Raw genomic sequence first — 20,845 nt, forward strand, 5'->3', positions numbered from 1 at the left:
CAAGTATCAGAAGCCCTATTTTCTAGTCTCAAGGCTGCTCTTCCCACTCTTCCATGATACCTCTCTTGTACTGATGCTCTCCCATTGCTTCCCAACACCCACGCTCTGTCCTGGAGGTAGAAAACAGACCATGTGGCAGGACACACTGTGCCCATGCTCATCTTCATGCCTTTGTCCCTTCTCTGTAATCATGCCCATTTCACTACAACCTGCTCATCAGTTTAAAAGACTGAGCAAGTGTCTTACCTCTCACACTGGTCTCACCCTCCTCAAAATGCCTGAGATCCACTCATTTTGACGGGGTTTCTTTCTAGATCTTGGTGTTAATTTCAATCTTGTGGGGCTTGTCATGATGCCTGGTGCCCAGTAAATGGGCCTTAAGGGAGTAAGGAGACAGGCAGTGTCCTAGATGTCACAAGGTGGGCTTGGTGTCTTGTGTTTTTCTGCCCAGGTTTTTAGATGTCTATTTTCTCTCCAGCTAGCTACTAAGCTCCAGAAGGGCAGAAAGCATAACTTCCATGTCTCTCACCATAGCCCTTAGCAGAGTCCTTGCTTGGTGGTTGGTTACAGCACTGATACTTCATGCTTCATTTTCCTGCCCTTTGAATCTTGGATTCAGTTTAAAATATGTTTGCTTTATCCGGAAGCCTCAGAAGATGGCCATGTCTTCATGGCTGCCTGAATACCCAGGCCTTATGGTACCTACCATTCGGCAAATAAAGAAGCCAACAGGTCATAGCAATTAGTTTACAGATTTCCCTTTCCATACTCGGATACTTTGCTACTCATTTGCAGTGGCAAGATAGTATGAGTGTTCTTGGAAGATGCAAGCCAAGTAATTGTTAGGATTGCTGTGAAAACTGCAATGGAAGCAATAACCCTCCTCGGTTAGCTTTTTATAGCTAGAAAACCACTGGTGAAATTTTTGTTCCAAGATCCTTAAAATCAGCAGGATGCTGTGTTTTATCCTGTTAGACTTCTGAAGTAATGCTGGTGACGTCTATTGTGCAGGTATTTCAAGGCTTGAAATACAGAATTGCTGATAGAAATGAGCCAGTTAAGAGGGAGGAAACGATTACTCAGATGTTGTGAAGTAAGACAGATTGTATGGCATTTATAATACTGGTTTGTAGTTATCTCATAAAAGAGAATATCTAACTGGAATTTATCTGGTGAAAATGAAATCATTAAACCCACTCAAGTGAAAAACAGTGGCCATCTGCCAAGTAAAAGCATAATCACCATTTAGAAGTGAGCATCATCTGTGCTCCTTTATGCACATGACAGTGTCTCCTGTGGAGAAACCACTTTCTGATTTCTGTTTTTCTTGCTGTTTTCACAGAACCTGAGCCCTTGTGAAGCCGGCAATGACAAGTCTGAATGGTCGCCATGCCGAAAAAATCACTGACATGCCAAAACCATCAGCCCCCAGAGTGCATGTACAGAGGTCCGTGTCCCGAGACACTATCGCCATTCACTTCTCGGCATCCGGGGAGGAGGAGGAGGAAGAGGAGGAGGAGTTCAGGGAGTACCTCGAGGAGGGGTTGGACGACCGAAGCATTGTAACGGGGCTCGAAGCCAAGGAAGACCTCTACTTTGAACCCCAGGGTGGCTATGACCCCACTGGCCCTGCTGCCCAGCCTATCCTGGCAGATAGACTGTCCCCTGCCATTTTGCCCGTCTCCCAGAACGCTGTAAAGCTGTTGGAGTCCCCTCCTCCAGCAGTGCAAGTATTAAGTACAGTGCCATTGGCTCTGTCTCCAGGGTCGTCTTTGTTGGGGCCCTTAGCTAGCTCTCCCAGTGTGTCCTCCCTTTCTGAGCAGAAAACCAGTTCCTCCTCCCCACTGTCCTCTCCTTCCAAGTCTCCTGTCCTCTCATCCAGTGCCTCATCCTCCACACTTTCCAGCACAAAACCCTTCTTGAGCCTTGTGAAGTCCCTGTCGACCGAGGTGGAGCCAAAAGAATCCCTACACCCCCCCAGGCACAGGCACTTGATGAAGACGTTAGTCAAGTCTCTGTCCACAGACACCTCCAGGCAGGAGTCAGATACTGTGTCCTATAAAGCTCCTGACTCCAAGCTGAATTTACACCTGTTCAAGCAGTTCACACAGCCACGAAACACAGGTGGAGATTCCAAAACTGCACCTTCTTCCCCACTGACTTCTCCCTCCGATACGCGCTCCTTTTTTAAAGTGCCCGAAATGGAGGCTAAAATTGAAGACACTAAACGACGCCTTTCAGAAGTCATATATGAGCCTTTTCAGCTCCTTAGTAAAATTATAGGGGAAGAAAGTGGGAGCCATAGGCCCAAAGCCTTATCTTCAAGTGCTTCAGAACTCTCCAATCTGTCCAGCCTGAACGGTCACTTAGAAAGCAATAACAACTACAGCATCAAGGAAGAGGAGTATGATTCCGAGGGGGATGGCTATGGAAGTGAACCCAGCATCCCCAGAAGTGACCCCCCGAAGTCCACTGAGGAGCCTGCAAGAGAGGTGGAACCAAAAAGTTCCCAGGTGAGCAGTCTAAAGGATTTAGGCCTGAAGACAAGTTCTCTAGTTCTTGAGAAATGTTCTTTGTCTGCCTTAGTGAGCAAAGAAGATGAAGAGTTTTGTGAACTGTACACTGAGGACTTTGATTTGGAAACGGAGGGGGAGAGTAAAGTTGATAAGCTCGCAGATATCCCTCTCAAGCCAGACGTGCTGGCAGATGATCGCACATCTCTTGACAGTGACGAAGACATGGCTTCGGCTGTGCAGCACCCGGAATTACCAGTGAAGACGCTGGGCTTCTTTATAATGTGTGTCTATGCGTACCTCATCCTCCCCCTCCCCCAGTATACGAGTGGACTCTTGCTGGGAGTTGGCCTTGGATTCATGACTGCAGTTTGCGTGATTTGGTTTTTTACACCACCAAGTGCTCATAAATATCAGAGATTATGTAAAAATCTACAACACTGGAACACAAGACCTCTGGATATCAAAGAACCTGAAATACTGAAGGTAAGCCTCTCTCCAGCGCGCTTTCTGTCACATGCAGCCTTATTTCAGATCTGACTTAATTTGTTTAATTAATTGTCACAAGCAGTGTTTTTAAGACTTTGGGATCTTCATTCTCCAGGTACCCAAGAAGCTTATCTGGAAACCTCATTCTAGTTCAGGTTTTGCCGATTTCACCAAGTATTTTTTCAGGGATCTCCAAGGTTCTAGAGAGTAGCATTCACATCCAGTTCTTATCTGAGTCTCTCTCTAAACTTGGCAGAGATTTGCTACTTGCTTAGGATTCATTATGGCTGAGTCTATTAGGATTAAATATTCTTGAGACCCTGGAGAAGGGTCAGATACTCCTGTTATGCAGGAGAAGGAAAGGAAGAAGAGAAGGCAAATTAATGTGAGCGGCTAGCTCCTGCTGGCACTCCTCTTTCCCCTGCATGCAGTGGGGCTTGGGCTGGAGAAAGAGACATCCCCATTCAGTGTGTGTCAGATCTCAGACTTTGGGCCTCCTGAGGGGGGCCTGAGACGATCTATCAGGGTGCAGGAAGAAAATTTTAGAACTTCCATTTGTGTTTATTTTTGCATACTTAAATAATTTCTGGTTATTGTGTATGTTTCATAATATACACAATATAAAAGTATAGTTGTAGCTTGTATAGTTTGTAAGTCATGGGCACATACACACATTTTTATATATATTTTTAAAATTGTAAAATATACATAACAAAATTTACATCTTAACTGTTTTTTTTTTAAATTTTTTTGAGGAAGATTAGCCCTGAGCTAACTACTGCCAGTCCTCCTCTTTTTACTGAGGAAGACTGGCCCTGAGCTAATATCCGTGCCCATCATCCTCTACTTTATACGGGGGATGCCTACCACAGCATGGCTTTTGCCAAGCGGTAACATGTCCACACCCGGGATCCAAACCAGTGAACCACAGGCCACCGAGAAGCGGAACGTGTGCACTTAACCACTGCGCCACTGGGCCAGCCCTTTAACCAGTTTTTTGTAATTATTATTTTTTTATATAATTTTATTTATTCTTTTTTTTTTTTTGAGAAAGATTAGCCCTGAGCTAACTGCTGCCAATCCTCCTCTTTATGCTGAGGAAGACTGGCCCTGAGCTAACATCCATGCCCATCTTCCTCTACTTTATATGTGGGACGCCTACCACAGCATGGCTTGCCACATGGTGCCATGTCCGCACCTGGGATCCAAACCAGAAACCGCGGGCCGCCAAAGCAGAACATGCGCACTTAACCACTGCCCCACCGGGCTGGCCCCCTCTTAACCATTTTTAAGTGTACAGTTAGTGGTATTAAATACATTCAGGGGCTGGGCCAGTGGTGCAGCGGTTAAGTGCGCACGTTCTGCTTCGGTGACCCGTGGTTTGCCGGTTTGGATCCCAGGTGCAGACATGGCACCATGTGGCAAGCCATGCTGTGGTAGGCGTCCCACATATAAAGTAGAGGAAGATGGGCACGGATGTTAGCTCAGGGCCAGTCTTCCTCAGCATAAAGAGGAGGATTGGCAGCAGTTAGCTCAGGGCTAATCTTCCTCAAAAAAAAAAAGCATTCACATTGTTGTATAATCATCACTATCGTTCATCCCCATATCTCTTTTCATTTTGTAAAACCAAAACTCTATACCCATTAAACAACTCCCCGTTCTTCCGTCCCCCTAGCCCTTGGCAACCACCATTCTGTCTGTCTTTTTGATTTTGAATGCTCTAAGTATGTCATATAAGTGGGACCGTACAGTTTTTGTCTTTTTGTGACTGGCTTATTTCACTTAGCATAATGTCCTCAAGGTTCTTCCATGTTCTAGTCTGTCTTTTTTTTGAGGAAGAAGATTAGTCCTGAGCTAACATCCACCGCCAATCCTCCTCTTTTTGCTCAGGAAGATTGGTCCTGAGCTAACATCCGTGCCCATCTTCCTCTACTTTATATGAGGATGCCTGACACAGCATGGCTTGATAAGCAGTGTGTAGGTCTGTGCCTGGCACTGGAACTGGCAAACCCTGGACTGCCAAAGTGGAGTGTGTGACCTTAACTGCTATGCCACTGGGCCAGACCCAGAATTTCCTTCCTTTTTAAAGGCTGAATAATATTCCATTGTATGTATGTACTGCATTTGCTTATGCATTCATCAGTCAGTGGACACTTGGGTTGCTTCCATGTTTTAGCTATGGTGAATAATGCTGCTGTGAACATGGGTGTGCAAATATCTCTCTGAGACCCTGCTTTCACTTCCTTTGGGTATATACCCAGAAGTAGAATTGCTGGATCAGATGGTCATTCTATTGTTAATTTTTTTGAGGAACTGCCATACTATTTTCCACAGTGCCTATACCATTTTACTTTCCTGCCCACAGTATACAGTGTTCCAATTTCTCCAGACCTCGTCAACACTTGCTGTTTTCTATTTTTTTGATGGCTTTTTGATAGTTCAAAGCTTGTTTGGTTTCTCTGTTAATAGGTTTTTCCTCATTTCTGTTTAAATAAGAATGCTCAAAAAATGGCACCATGACCAAGAGTGACAAATGTTGGAGAGGCTGTGGAGAAAAAGGAACCCTCATACACTGTTGGTGGGAATGCAAACTGGTGCAGCCACTATGGAAAACAGTAGGAGATTCCTCAAAAAGTTAAAAATAGAAATACCTTATGACCCAGCCATCCCACTACTGGGTATCTAGCTTAAGAACCTGAAATCAGCAATTCCAAAAGTCCCGTGCACCCCTATGTTTATCGCAGCATTATTCACGATAGCCAAGTCATGGAACCAGCCTAAGTGCCCAGCAACTGATGATTGGATAAAGAAGATATGGTATATATATACAATGGAATACTACTCAGCCATAAAAAGGACAAAGTTGTTCCATTCACAACAACAGGGATAGACCTTGAGGGTAACATGTTAAGTGAAATAAGCCAGACAGAGAAAGACGAACTCTGTATGACTCCACTTATAGGTGGTAGTTAACATATAGACAAAGAGAACTGATCGGTGGTTACCAGGGGAAAGGAGGGGTGAGGGGAGGGCACTAGGGGTGAAGTGGTGCACCTACAACATGACTAATAATGATGTACAACTGTAATTTCACAAGGTTGTTAACTATCATAATCTTAATTTAAAAAACACTACAAAAAAAAAAAAAGAATGTTGACTCTGAAATATTCATATTTTACACATTGGGAATCTGCCTCCTTCCCAGAAGTCTTGTGGATGTAAACCATTAAAACAACACTTCTCTGTTAAAAAAAAAGAAAAAAATTGTCACCATGATCTCTCTTGATTGCAAAAAAAAAAAAAAAAACCCCACAAGGGGAAGAACACTCAGGGTCCAAAATACTGCTTGTTTTGTTTTGCTTTTTAATTTCATAATTTTTTTTACCTTATTCAAAAGACATATATCGTCAATGTTTAAAAAACACAGAAAACTCAAAAAAATTGTTCTTTATCACACTATGGGAGGGAATTATAGTTAATGATTTGGCATATATCCTAGTTTTTTTTTTTAAAGTTTCTGCATGTATGAGTATACACATGCACACTCACAATCTTTTTGTTTTGACTTAATGGGATCATGTATTTTGCAGTCTGACCTTTTTTCTTTCTTTCACATGGCAACATGTTATGAGATTGTTTCTTTTTTAAGAGAAGCTAGTGTTGAGTGTTGAGGATGTGACACACTTAAGCTTAGCATTAACGTATGAAGTGGAGCAGCAGTGACTCAGTGGGCATGGTTGCTAAGCTTTTTCAGTATGGTGGTGCTGTGACTACCTCAATTATGTGCCCTCTGAGTAAGTTAGTGCTGACTTTAGCAAAGAAAAGTGGTACTTATATTTACTCCAGTGTCTAATGGCATTCAGTTTAAACTGGTTTGAGCACTTAATTGTTTTGAGAATATTTTAATTTTAATGTAGTCAATCTTTAGTGTTGAGTCCAATCCCTGCTATATGTCAAGAATTTACTAACTACACAGAGGATGCCAATCGAATGGGATTTTTTTTTTTTTTTTAAGATTGGCACCTGAGCTAACAACTGTTGCCAATCTTCTTTTTTCTTTGCTTTTTCTCCTCAAATCCCCCCGGTACATAGTTGTGTATTTTAGTTGTGTGTTCTTCTAGTTGTGGCATGTGGGATGCTGCCTCAGCATGGCTTGATGAGCGGTGCCATGTCCACGCCTAGGATCTGAACCGGCGAAACCCTGGGCTGCTGAAGCAGAGCGAGCAAACTTAACCACTTGGCCACGGGGCCGGGCCCTGATAAGTAATTTTTAGATGAATGGATGGGCTGATGGATGAATTCGGTTTGATCAGAAAATTTAGGCACTGAGTCAGTATTGACCCTATCATTTACCAGTGAAGTTGCTTTTTAAAAAACAATTCCTGATACTTGCTTTAAAAAAAAAAAGTTTAGGGGCCAGCCCAGTGGGGCAACGGTTAAATTTACACATTCCGCTTCAGCAGCCTGGGGTTCGCTGGTTCGGACCCCAGGTGCAGACCTACGCACTGCTTGTCAGTCATACTGTGGCACGTGTCCCACATATAAAGAAGAGGAAGATAGGCACAGATGTTAGCTCAGGGCTAGTCTTCCTCAGCAAAAAGAAAAAAAAAAAAGTTTAGTCAGAGGTTGATAGGAGTGATCTTTTAAGAAGACAAAAAAATAATTACTGCAAAGTTCAGCTTATGGAGAGTTTTTTCTTTTCCCAAAGCAATGAAAAAGTTAAGATGGTACATCTTTGACAGGATTTGAAACTTGGTGTTTGTTGATTAGAAATCGTCTGGCAGTGTCTGCTCACCTCTTAACCAGTGTTCCTACAGCGCTGCCCTCCTGAATTCAAAAGGAGTAAAGAATGGCTTATGCCAAAAAGAGCATTGGAGAAATGGGGATGATGGCGAGTTCTAGATTTCCACTCTGCCTCCAGATTTATGGCTTTAAAGTCATGTAGGAGATGGGCCTTGGTTTCTTTATAAAACAGGTCTGTGAACCTGTTTCTAGTTTGAGTTGAAAGGGCCGCTTTTTGAAAATAGCTTGATTTGGAGGATTAGTCAGCTGGCTTGAGTTATTTTCCATGCATGTCATGCTATTTAGTTGATTTTTATAGAGGATACGATGATGTAATTCTTGAGGGCAGGTAGGGAAACTTTTTAAAAACTTCACTGATATAGGAGGCTATAAAACCTGCTTGTGATAAAGATCCCTCGTGCAGAGGCCCAGCCCCTTGACGGTGATCCTCCGTACGTCATGCCCTAAGTAGATGCTGTCTGGGAGCCCCGTGAACCAGTCAGGCAGGGAGCTTGTGCTCTAGGACTGTTTTAGGAGACCATGTGTTTTTAAACTTCTGAGCCATAGAAGTTCTCATTGATGGGTCCAGGAAGTCCCTGCCACCTGGACCAAGAATCTGGTTCCTTTATTGGCTTCGTAAATAATTCAAGGAGCATGGCAATTTTTCTTCAATGTGACTTCACATGACAAGGAAAAGTAGGAGAAAAGTAAAATTTTTCTGTACTTTATCTGGGTGATTTTATTATTCCATCCACACTGCAGACACTATTTAAAAATGATGCTGCACCAGGGATGAGTATGTGGGACGGTGAGCCAAAAAGATTAATTTGCAGCCAAGTAGTAGCTATTCTTAGCGACTGGTGTGCGGTTGGTTAGGCCTCGTGGTACTCCACCATCTTCCACTCTGAACCCTGCTGATCAGCAGCTCTACTGTCTGGAATAAAAGCGGTCAAAACCTTTGTGAGGCCAAAGAGCTATCACAAAGAACTCTTAGAACTCCTCCAAAGCCTGCTTGTTCTTAATGTGTGGGAATTCATAGCTGATGCAAAGCAGCAAATAGGAGAAAGGTTGCCACAGGTTGTCAACACAAAGGGAAGTGAATGAATGAAAGCCAGGGGAAGACCAAAATGTTAGAAGCTAACGTGACTTAAAGCATGGCCGTCTGGGTAAGTTAGCTCAAGGCAGAGCCTCATGTGTGCTGCAGAGTCCAAGGGCATTATTGCAAGCACCACCCCTGGGTGGTAACCTTCTGGGGGTTTTATTTTGGGTGACAAGCTAGGTACCTTGAGCTGGTGGCCCTGGGAAAGAATGACTTTGGGCATGGGGAGAATGAGGCACTAAGAGTCAGCATATTGCACTTGGGACGTTTGTTTTTGCTGAGCATTCTTGAGCAAGTTGGATGTTCTTCTTTCTCCAAAAATGTACTTGTCACTTGACCAGGAGTATGTTTAATTCAGTGCCATTCCTGCACACTAACATTTCTACATGTCTGTAATGAGAAGCTTCCCGAAGATTCCAAAAGGTTCTTGGGTTTATGTTTGAGTGTATGACTCATGTAGTTTTGAATTCTATTCATGAGTAAATTCTTTATTTCAGACTTATAAACCACCTGCAGAACACAGCAGTAGGATGTTGGTTTCCAGAGTGATGATCTGTCTCTTTTTAAAAGATATGGCCTAGAAGGATAACTAAAATTACATTCACACCATCGCAAGACTGATAGAAATTAATTTTGGAGAACCTTTTTTCCTTAGATCATGTCACATTTAGATATTTAATAGAAGGATAGGTTTTTAAAATAATTGCATTCCCTAAATACAGGCTTTGGTTTTGATATATAAAAGAATAATTTTGTAGGGAGAACATTATCAGTTTGAGAAGAAATTCTAACTTCTAAATTTAATCTCAGTTTCATGCAGTTCTTTCTTTTAAGAAATTAGGGTAAGCAAATCTTAAGGAGAAACAGCCTCATTACATACAGCCAAAAAGGACGGGTTGCTTTTCGTTGGTCTCTTATAACCCTCAGTATAATGAGTACAAGAAATAAAAAAGCAATTCTTTCTGCATTATACTTAACTGAAAATATCCTGCCCCTCTCATGGGTCATTTGAGTTTTTATGTATGGCTTTTATAAACATGGCTATTTCCCAGTGCCCTTGTTGCTAAAGAAGCTTGTCAGGTAAGGTGTTTCAGTGCAGGCATTCATTTACAAGCAGGTACCCCATGTTTTGAAGTTGGTTGGAGAGGCGACTGTGTGGGAAAATGCTTCCTGAATTCCATAGGAACAATGGTTAACAATGTAGGTGACCCCAGAATGATTTTTTTTTTTTTGGATCTTTTGTTTTTTAACTTTTTATTATAGAAAATTTCAAGTATACACAAAAGTGGAGAGAATAGTATTGAACCCTCATGTACCCAATACCCAGCTTCAGCAATTTTCAACACTTTGCCAGTTTTCCACTTAACTTACTAACTTTCAGCATGGCTGAACTGTAATTCTGATCTACCTGTGTGTAACTACAGTTTATAGCATCGTTTCCTTGGGAGAATGCATCCTGAATTCCAGCAAGGAATTAGAGGACCATCTTCTGTTTTTGTTCCAGGTGTCATTTATAGAGTGAGGGGAGAGCCTGTGGGCATTATGGGTGTGAGATTTCTCAAGTCATGTTTTTTAGAAGAGTAAGGTGTTAACCATGAAGAAAATAATCAGTGCTAGGTATCTTTTCACCTCTAAATTTTATACGTAATGTATAAGGAAAGAACTAAATCCATTGAAGATTGTTTTTATCATACAGTAACTAGCCTTTAAAGAAAAGATTTCCCATACCCCCAAAGACAAGGAGATTGTAAGCAAGATGGCCCCAGGGCATGAACATGTGTGGTCTTGGTGCCCTGGCAGCTGTTGTGAATTCTGTTTCATTCTGGTGCTTCTTTAAGTGGTCTCCTAAAGGTTGCTGAAGATACTAGCCGAGAAGAAAATATTAAAGTTTCTATTTGTGTATATTTTTACTCTTTCTATCTAAGAAAGTAAATAAGCCTTGTTAATATTTAACATACAGATGACCATATGCTGACCTTTGGCCAAAATCCTTGGAAATTATCGACAAGACTATTTGAAATATGGATTTACATCGTTATCATTAACGATGAGCCTCACCCAAAGTGTACATATCGTGCCTTGAGATATCAGCTGAAGATAGTACAAAGCTATCAGAAAGGAAAAGCTACAAGTTAGCAAAAAGGCTAATTATTTCATCTTTTGCTCTTTATTTCTTTACTTTTTATAAAAGCTGTATTACATTAGAACATGTATATAATTTATAAGTAAATGTATATATTGTGGGTATTCAAAAAATTTTTTTAACTGATAGGATATGTGATCTAAAAAGTTTGGAGGCTACTGATTTATTTGCTTACTAATCTGTTTATTGTCTTATTTCAACACTTGTTAATATGATTTAATGTTTATCGTATATTAACATAAATCAAACTTTGATTTTTTTCAGTGGTTCATCTGAAATCATCTTATTTTTCTAATTTGAATGCTTGTTGTCTCCTACCTCTGTTACTTTCTGCCAAGGCATATACCTGAATTGGGGAGATGCTACCCTGAATGATAGCAAAAACTGGAATAAAGGTGATTTTTCCAAGCAGAGTCTGTGGCTTTACCCCTGACTCCAGTGCTTCTGTGACGCTGCTGGGAAGGTGACCTTGAAGCAGGCAGTTGGAGGGTGTGGATAGTATTGATACTGGTGCTTCCCTCCCTGAAGGGATTTTTTTGTATATTCATGATGGTGTCTTCGAGCAGCCTTTATTTTGAATGTTAACTATTTGCTTGAGGCTGTCATTCATAATATGAATTCTCTATGTCTGTAGGTCTGTTTGTCTTTGATGGGTGAAATCAAGTTTGTATCTAAAGTGCTGTAAAGTTTAGTGGACTGTTCCTGCTATATTCCAAAATCCGTGATCTATGATACTGTGTTTTAACTGATGACTCCAGTTCTAAACCGTTAATACACCAAAAAGGGTTTAAGCCTGGCAATGAGAAAATACTGCTTATGTTTTAGTTTTGAGGACAAAAGAAAAGTAATCACGTTTTTGTATGCTTCAGAGATGACTTTCAGCAGCAGGGGCCTCCGGTCCTGACTCTGTTCTTATGTTTAGGATTTACCGGGCCAGCTGGTGATGCAGCGGTTAAGTGCGCACGTTCTGCTTTGGCGGCCCGGGGTTCGCTGGTTCCAATCCCGGGTGCGGGCATGGTACTGCTCAGCAAGCCATGCTGTGGCAGGCATCCCACATATAAAGTAGAGGAAGATGGGCATGGATGTTAGCTCAGGGCCAGTCTTCCTCAGCAAAAAGAGGAGGATTGGAAGCAGATGTTAGCTCAGGGCTAATCTTCCTCAAAAAAAAAGGATTTGCTCCTTCCCTGATAGACTAGATGAATGAGGCAGGGTATCTGAGTGACAGGCAGCCTCAAATGCCAGCACAGCCACGTGACAGCAGGGTGTCAGCCCAAGCACCCCACGCGCTGAAGGTAGAGAAAGCCCCATCACTTCCTTGGTCAGATGGCTGGTGCTTTTCTCTGGTCAGCTCAGCATCAAGCTAACCAAGAGAGCATTGGCCTTGACCTCCTGATTGACAGTGTAACTGAAAGTGAGCACAATAATAGTTCTTCCAGACTTTATTATGTTGCAAAAGGTTAATTGTAGCTTTTAATCTTTCCAAGTATTAAATGAGTCCCTTTACAGATTGCGGTTTGTACTTTCAGCCAGACATGGTTTCTAAATCCAGCAGAGAATTGGAGAGAAACCCCTGACCTTTTACAGACGGGATCACAGGACCAGTCTGTGGGCCAGCCAGCTGCAGCCTGGCTGACTGTGGTTATTGTCCCCCAGCGGCGTGCACTGTCTCCATTTTAACAGTTGCAGCTTCAGAAAGAAATGAGACTTGTCTGGGTTGCTTTAGTGTGGGTTGAGAGCATCTCTGAGTCTTTTAGTTGAGCTGTTAAAATGGAATGAGTTGCTAACTATATGCTATATCTCTTTACACCCACTCCCATGTCCCATAACAAAATAAAATTGGAGAAATATCTTACTTGGTAAGAAATCAGGGTTAAGAGTTTTGGAACAGCTGAGCAGTAGACAGTCGGGCACTATATGGGGAACAGGCCGAAGGCCTTGGAGTTGCTGTGCTGCTTTCAAGATTTGATAGTTGACCACTAAGGTCTGGAAATTCCATGTGCAGCTTAATCCAGGGAGTTTGTCATGCCCTGAGAAAAACTGGCTGATTGGTATCAAAAGGCAGTTAGGGTTTGCACTGGGCAATTGCTTTCTGCAAGGGCAGCCTGGATTTGGGTCAGTAGGGGTATATTGGGAGGCAGAATCAGCGGGACTTGAGGAGAGTCATGCTTGGCCATCTCTTGGCCTGAGCCTCCCAAAGGCCAGTCTGCATCCTGGATGCCTGACTGATGTGGAGTCAGTTATCAGTCCCTGCAGTCTCTCAGGGTTTCCTATCAAAGCTTGTAATGTTCTGGAAAGAGCTCTACATGGGAGTCAGGAAACCTGGACTCCGGTCACAATGCCTCTCTCTACTCTGGATAAGAAGTAGCTAATTCAATTTCTGTCCTGAAAAACTTTAACTTTTTTTACTCTTAAGATCTTGAGAAGTCTCAAGATCTTGAAGTCTCATATTTGCCACTCTCTAGACCACTTTTTTTTTTTAACCGCTCTCAAGGTCAATCACTTAACCTCCCTCACCACTTTCCTCACCTGTAAAATTCTAGGGAATTGGCAGAAATAAAGGAGATAATGCGCCTGAGGTGTCTGGATCATAATGTGAGCTTAAGTGTAACCTATTATTATAAATATGAATATTAATATTTTAAAAGTCATATGTGTAAGATTTGTTCCTTTTCCCATGTGGAAATTAAACCTCAGTAAAGCACTGTTAGCATGGAGAAAGTTATGGCTTGAGCAGAGTGTGAGGTGGGGACCAGGGAGGCATGAAGCTGGGAAGTAAGCCATCCCGAACCCTTTACAGGTGAGAAAACCGAGGGTCTAAGGATAAGCATCACCCAGCTTGGCAGGAAGTAGTGAAGCCAGTACTGCAACCCAAGCGTGTCAGACTCCTAGCCCTTCTGCTGATGTGTGTGGGCTGGTGTCAGTGCGTGTCTTTTGACCAGCAGTCTTCCGGGATCAGGTATGATCAAGGATTGGGCCCTGCTTAAGCTAACAAATGATTGTTCACAATAGTCGTGCGATTCGATTCCTCATTTGTGGGGGCCAGCCCGTGGCCGAGTGGTTAGTTCACCCACTCTGCTTCAGCTCTACTTTATTTTATTTTATTTTATTTTTTTTTGAGGAAGATTAGCCCTGAGCTAACTCCTGCCAATCCTCCTCTTATTGCTGGGGAAGACACCCTGAGCTAACATCCCTACCCATCCTCCTCTACTTTATATGTGGGATGCCCACCACAGCGTGGTGTGCCAATTGGTGCCATGTCCACACCCGGGATCCGAACCAGCGAACCCCAGGCCGCCGAGAAGCAGAACGTGCAGTCTTAACCGCTGCGCCACCAGGCGGGCCCCTTCAGCTCCACTTCGGTGGCCCAGGGTTTTGCTGGTTTGGATCCTGGGCGCGGACATGGCACTGCTCATCAAGCCATGCTGCGGTGGCATCCCACATGCCACAACTGGAAGGACCCACAACTAAAAATACACAGCTACGTACCGGGGGGCTTTGAGGAGAAGAAGGAAAAATAAAAAATTTAAAAAATTTTTAAAAACCAGTTCAAATCCTGATTTGTCAGTTGTATTTGTTTGTTTTTTGGCAGCTGTGGACTTTAGCCTCTGATACATCTTTAACACAAAGAAAAGAAAATGGTAGTGCAGGAAGGAGGAAAGCTGAAGATAAAAGAGAAGGAGAAACCACAGGTGCCCTGGTGTTTGGAGCACAGCGGCTAGGAGGGGGGGTTGGGAGGAGGATGGAGCCAGCCCCAAACCAGAAGAAGGGATGTTGGAGCCCCTCAGTGCTCTCCCCGGGGAAGGCATGTCCTAGATTCTCTTCCTAGGTCGACCCCGCCTCGCACCTTTGTGGTTTTGAACTGTGCAGGACTTAAAACTCTCTTCTGTCCCTCACATCCTCGGAATCAGGTTGTTCTAATATTCTTGCAGTTTGGTGAGTGGTAGAGGGTGACCTATATCTGTCAGAGCTGCTAGCAAAGAAGGACAACAACACCTCATCTCAGATCTGTGGCCCTGTGGGAGGACACCGGCTGCAGCCCAGCAAGAACTCTGTCAGGGCTGGCTCTCCCACTCAGGTGGTTCATTGGGCTGCTGGGGCGGGAGCCTGGCTTTGTGGCTGAGAGCTGAATCCCCGAAGCACTGTGGAAATGGTTGCTCTTGTTAAGCGGGTACAAGAATTGTACTAGGAGCAATAACTGAGTAGCAGCCTGATAGAGTAGTGCAGAAGCGTGGCTCTTCTCCAAGTGGTCTTGTGAACAGGTGAGCTGATGCGGGGCTTGTATCCCAACACGCGTGCCTGTGTGTCTTGTCGTCTTTTCTACTAAAAACCAAAGGAATAGGCTAAAAACTTGATGTAACTTTGTTTGTAGATTATCTTTTAATGTTCTTATAGAACTTTAGGAATTTTTTTAAAACCTTACCCTTTTGGGGCCGGCCTGGTGGCGCAGCAGTTAAGTGCACACGCTCTGCTTCAGCGGCCCGGGGTTCAACGGTTCGGATCCCGGGTGCAGACATGGGACCACTTGGCACGCCATGATGTGTTGGGCGTCCCACATATAACGTAGAGGAAGATGGGCACGGATGTTGGCTCAGGGCCAGTCTTCCTCAGCAAAAAGAGGAGGATTGGCAGTAGTTAGTTCAGGGCTAATCTTCCTCAAAAATAAATAAATAAATAAATAAAACAATGGAAAAAAATTAAAAAATAAAAACTTTAGCCTTTTACCGGATTACTTTTATCCTTATTCCTGAGTTTTTAATATTGCATGTTAGCTTTTTAAAAGGATTTTGAATTTATAAAGTAGAATGTTCATCTGGAGATTCCTTAGATTATCTTCTCTCCTTTAATTATGTAAAGCACCTAGTAAAACACAACATAAAACTACGCGTTGCAAGTGTCAGCAAGAGGAGAGAGGCGGATTTTGACCATTCTGGTTCAGCCAGGTGTCTAGGTCTGAAAAGCCAGAACCCCAGAATCGGCTGTGCGCTCATACAGTAGCCACCAGCCATGCATGTGTGGCCGTTCAGTGCTTGAAGTGTAGCTAGTTGGAACTGAGATGTGCTCTAAGTGTAAAATACACAGTGGATTTTGAAGACTTAGTTCAAAACAAAGGATGTAAAATACCTAGTGATCTTTAATATTTATTACATGTTGAAATGATAATATTTTGGATATATTGAGTTAAATAAAATACATTAAATTAATTTCACCTGCTTTTTTCTTTTTTAATAGGGCTCCTATACAATTTAAAATTTTGGCTCACATATTTCCATTGGACATTGCTTCTTTCGACAGTTCTGCATTTGCTGACTAAAGAAAGACAAAATGAAAGCAATTGGAGAGAAACCACCTTTTATTCCTAAATTTCTCTTATTCATAAATCAGATAATTAACGTGTCTTGTCTCAGGGGTTTCGAAAGGGAAAAATCTCTATAGCTTGCAGTACTCTGTTTCACAGAGACTGTCCTGCTATTTGAGAGTAACTTCGTAACATAATGCCTGTCTTTTTTTTCCCTTCAGCCTTTCTAGTCTGGTGGTGACTAGATGATAACTGTAATGCTGGGTATATTGTCCAAAATTCCAGTACCATGTTAATTCTTTTGACTTTTTTACATGTCTACTAATAACCTTACGTAGTTGGAAACTGATGGAGAATCTTTTATATGGAGATATTGTTGCAGAAATGTTTGTCATATCAAATTATGATTATCTTAATTCAAAACAGTCATTAAATGTTGAGCATCTCAGCTAAGATGTTATGATGGGGACCCACAGAGATACCACACATGCTCTGTTTCCTCAGGTAGCTTTACTCTAGCCAGGAGATGTACAGTCAGAGTGAAATGACTCAAGAAGAGCCAAAGGGCTCGTAAATGACACTGATGGCAAGTTGCTATTTTAATCTCATAGTCATTCCCTGACCCTAAGAAGTTCTTAAGTACCAGCCCTTCCTCCCTCCCTCCGTGGATTCTTCTTGATTTTAGTAGCTCTGCAAGAAAATACAACCTGCCCTTGAGCATGGCTCTGAAGCAGCCCAGAAAAATCAGATCTGCTTCAAGTTCTTTATTAATCTATTTGCCTTTAGAAGTTTAGGCCTGCTAAATGTGTTATATGTAAGAAAGTATTTTATGTAACCAAATTGGATAAAAAGAAAACTGTGTATTATATGCCAGGAGATCTTTGGTGAAAATCTTTGTTTAAAACATTTTAGACAAACATTGTTTAAAGAGACAAATACATTTATAGAAAATTCCATCTGACAAAAGCAGAATGCATATTTTTTATAGTGTACGTGTAACATTCACCAGATAGACCATATTCTGGGCCATAAAACAAACCTTAACAAATTTAAAAGAACTGAAATTATACAAAGCATGTTTTCTGACCATAATAGAATTAAACTAGAAATCAGCAACGGAAAGATATCTGGAAAATTCCCAAATATTTGGAAATGAAACAACACACCTGTAATTAGTCCATGGGTCCAAAGATAGTCACAAGGGAACATAGAAAATAATTTCAGTCAAATGAAATTGAAAATACAGTGCATCAAAAATTGCAGCTGACACAATGCTTAGAGGGAAACTAATAGCATTAAATGCTTTTATTAGAAAAGAAGAAAGGTTTGAGAGCAGCACGAATTGCCAGTATCAGGACTGAAAGAGAGGGTATCACTGCAGACTCTGCAGACATTAGGAGAACAATAGGGAAATCTTGCAAACGACATTATGCCCAGAAATTGGACAAGGTAGAGGAAATAGACAAAAATTCCTTGGAAGACACAAACTACCAAAGCTCACTCAAGAAGAAATAGATGACCTGAGTAGTCCAATAGCAATTAAAGAAATTGAATTCATAGTTTAAAACCTTTCAACAATGATAACTCCAGGCCTAGATGGCTTCATTGGCATATTTACCAAACCTTTAAGGAAGAAATATTAATGCTATGCACACTCTTCCAGAAAATAGGAGGAGGATCACTGCCCAACTCATTTTATGGGGCTAGCTAATATTGAAAGATATAGCAAGAAAACTGTAGACCAGTTTCCCTCATGAACTTATAGGGACAAATTAGCAAAGTAATAGCAAGTCAAATTCAGCAGTGTATATAAAAAGGATAATAGTATTGTGCTGGTAAACTGGCTTTCTGGAGTGGGATTGGGGAGCCCTCTCTACTGTTGACTGATCTCCATGTGTAAAAACTCCCACCATGGCCAATTAGAATCTATCAATATGAAGTCACTAAACACGGAGTTGAGAAGAGATGTGTAGAGTCAGCTTTCATGAGCTGGTATGATCCAACTTCAGTACATCATGACTTATGTATAATTTTCCTAAGAATGCAAGACTGGTTAAACATTGGAAAATCAATGGATGCACTTCATCCTAATATCAGACTAAGGAAAAAGACAAAAAGCTATCGACCTAAAAATGTACTTAGTTCTACAGTTAGCAAAATAATGCCACCCAAACTGATGCTCTGAAAACACAGACCGCCTCAGGCCCCACTGTGCTCTGTATCCCTTGTCCCTTTTTTCACTTCATTGCTCTGAGCCTTGCTGTTTCTTTACAGACATGTAGATCACACCCTCTTTGCATCGCCACTGCATACTCATTCAGCATTTTTGAATAGATACAAGTGACTCATTGGGAGGGGAGGAGGTACTCCTAGCTCATGCAAAAAATATACTGAGGTATATAAATCTGTCTAATTGGTTTCTAAATTTCACACATACCTCCCACGACAAAGAAGTGTTTGTCTGTTTTTACTTCCATAACACATTCAGGGTACTCTTTGTGATGACTTTTCTTTGATGGTTACCCTAGTGGGGTTGTAGGGTGGCAAAATGAAGACCTAATTCTTCCCTGCTGGTTTTGGAGCACCCTTTGGTCAAGAATCCTTTCCCTTTTTTCATCTTTGTATCAGCTCCTGACACATTACTTGATACATAAATAGATTCAACACATGTTTTTGATAAATGAATAACAGAGAATTCTGAGGATTCCTTATTTGCAGAGGCTCTCAATTCAGGACTTTAGTGTGAGACTCAGGGACTCACCATGGAAATGGCTATTCCTTGAAAAGAATGACAATCCTGCCTTCAGTGTAGTGATCTTTAGTACTTCTCTGCTCAGTACAAAGACATTTACAAAATGAGAGGAGTGGGAAGATATGGAGTAAAATTCCCTAGAGAACTTCTTTTAAAGAGGTCTGGGCCACTCATCTGAAAAATCACTGTAGGGCAGGCAGAGTGTTAAATGATGAATATTGATTACAGCTATGAGGTTAGCTTTAGCACAGTTTTCTCGTGTGTTATGCTTTTGTGTGTGGTGTGCACACCACTATATTTGCTGTTTTTAAAAATCAATGTATACATTTATGTTGATGGGGGGAACCTAGAGCACAATTTTATTCATTTAAGTTACTATATATCTTTGAATTTTGACATATTGTTGATCATATCTATGATTTAATGCCTAATTCTCAATCATCTGCTCTACTGTGTGATTTCAGTGAGTGGTAGGGGTCCTCTGAGTCCTGGAATGGTAACATGAGTTAATATGCTCTGAAATTTGAAAGATTGTTTGCAGGTGGGCTGAGAAGAGGGCATATTTGGCTAATTTAAGAGGGCCAGACTGTGTAGGATTACCCACCTGCAGAGGAGGTCAGGCCCAGAGACTTGCTCTGTTTACGTTAACAAAACTTGTGAATGTCCTGATTTGCTTGTTAGTTTTAAAACAGGAAAAGAAACTTTTATTTAGGATAATGAACATTATTATTCTCCCCCCAAATCCAGGTTTTCAGTTATAAAAAGCATACCAAATTACTTCTCAGCACTGATTATCCGTCAAGCTAAGCACTTGTTGCAGCAACCTCTAGTCATCAATTGACGCTCGAGTCATATTAAAGTTTGGTTTCGGTGTCCTGCATACCACAGTGGTCATCATTTTCATATTGAATCAGAAGTGTATTTATTCTACTTTTACTAATGGAAGATTTTCTCCATCAGGGATGGATGAATGAGATTTACAACTATGATCCAGAAACTTACCATGCGACTTTGACACATTCAGTCTTTGTTCGACTTGAGGGTGGGACCTTAAGACTTTCAAAGCCCAATAAAAATATATCCAGGAGGGCAAGCTACAATGAAGCAAAGCCAGAGGTCACCTACATCAGCCAGAAAATCTACGATCTCTCAGACAGCAAGGTGAGCCCAACTAATTTTGGAATCTTAGATGATTGAAAAGCATTTGGAATATTGGTTGCTTCACTGTATTTTTTTTTTCTGTCCTAAAGTTGTGTGTGTTTTAAAGCATTAGCATAATTTAGAGCATTGCCTCTCAGCATTAATCTACATATGAATCTTCTGAGCATCTTTTTAAATGCAGATTCTAATTCAGCAACTGAGAGTGGGCCCTGAGAGTCTGCGTTTTTATGAGCTCCCAAGTGATACCAGTGCTGCTGGTCCAGGAGCCAGGCATTGCACACTCTTCTGACTTGGAGAGTTAAATTTTTTCAGTCAAACAAAAAGCTTTGTGTGGTATTAGGGCAATAAATAATGAAGGCTCTGTAAATGTGGAAATTACGAGTATGCAAAATAACTACATTTTGATAAAAGTACTATGTACTTCTGGTTTTGAGAAATGTAAATTGTTATTCAGAAAAGCTATAGGTTCTCTGGTTGTCTTGTAACTCATGTGAGTGATATTAAGTTTCCCCAAAATGATAGAAATATTTAAAATAGTTTTTGTATAACTTTATTGAACTTCCCAACTAGATCTAATTTGGTGAATTCTTTTTTTTTTCCCCAGCTTGTT

The 20,845-nt window shown here is 41.6% G+C and overlaps 1 protein-coding gene across 16 annotated transcripts in view; it reads left to right on the forward strand.

Moving 5' to 3' along the window:
• The window catches only part of TEX2 (testis expressed 2), a 104,061-nt gene that overhangs the window by 41,547 nt on the left and 41,669 nt on the right, over nt 1-20,845 (forward strand). For all 16 annotated transcript variants that reach the window (XR_011422857.1, XR_011422859.1, XR_011422858.1 and 13 more), the window contains 2 exons: nt 1,343-2,999; nt 20,035-20,235. Coding sequence is in view for 13 of the 16 variants with exons in the window: in XM_023652209.2 (XP_023507977.1) it covers nt 1,368-2,999; nt 20,035-20,235 (1,833 nt within the window). In the remaining 3 variants the exon portion in view is untranslated. The remainder of the gene's footprint in view (nt 1-1,342; nt 3,000-20,034; nt 20,236-20,845) is intronic.

Source organism: Equus caballus, chromosome 11 (assembly GCF_041296265.1).
Source record: "Equus caballus isolate H_3958 breed thoroughbred chromosome 11, TB-T2T, whole genome shotgun sequence".
Classification (NCBI taxonomy): domain Eukaryota; kingdom Metazoa; phylum Chordata; class Mammalia; order Perissodactyla; family Equidae; genus Equus; species Equus caballus.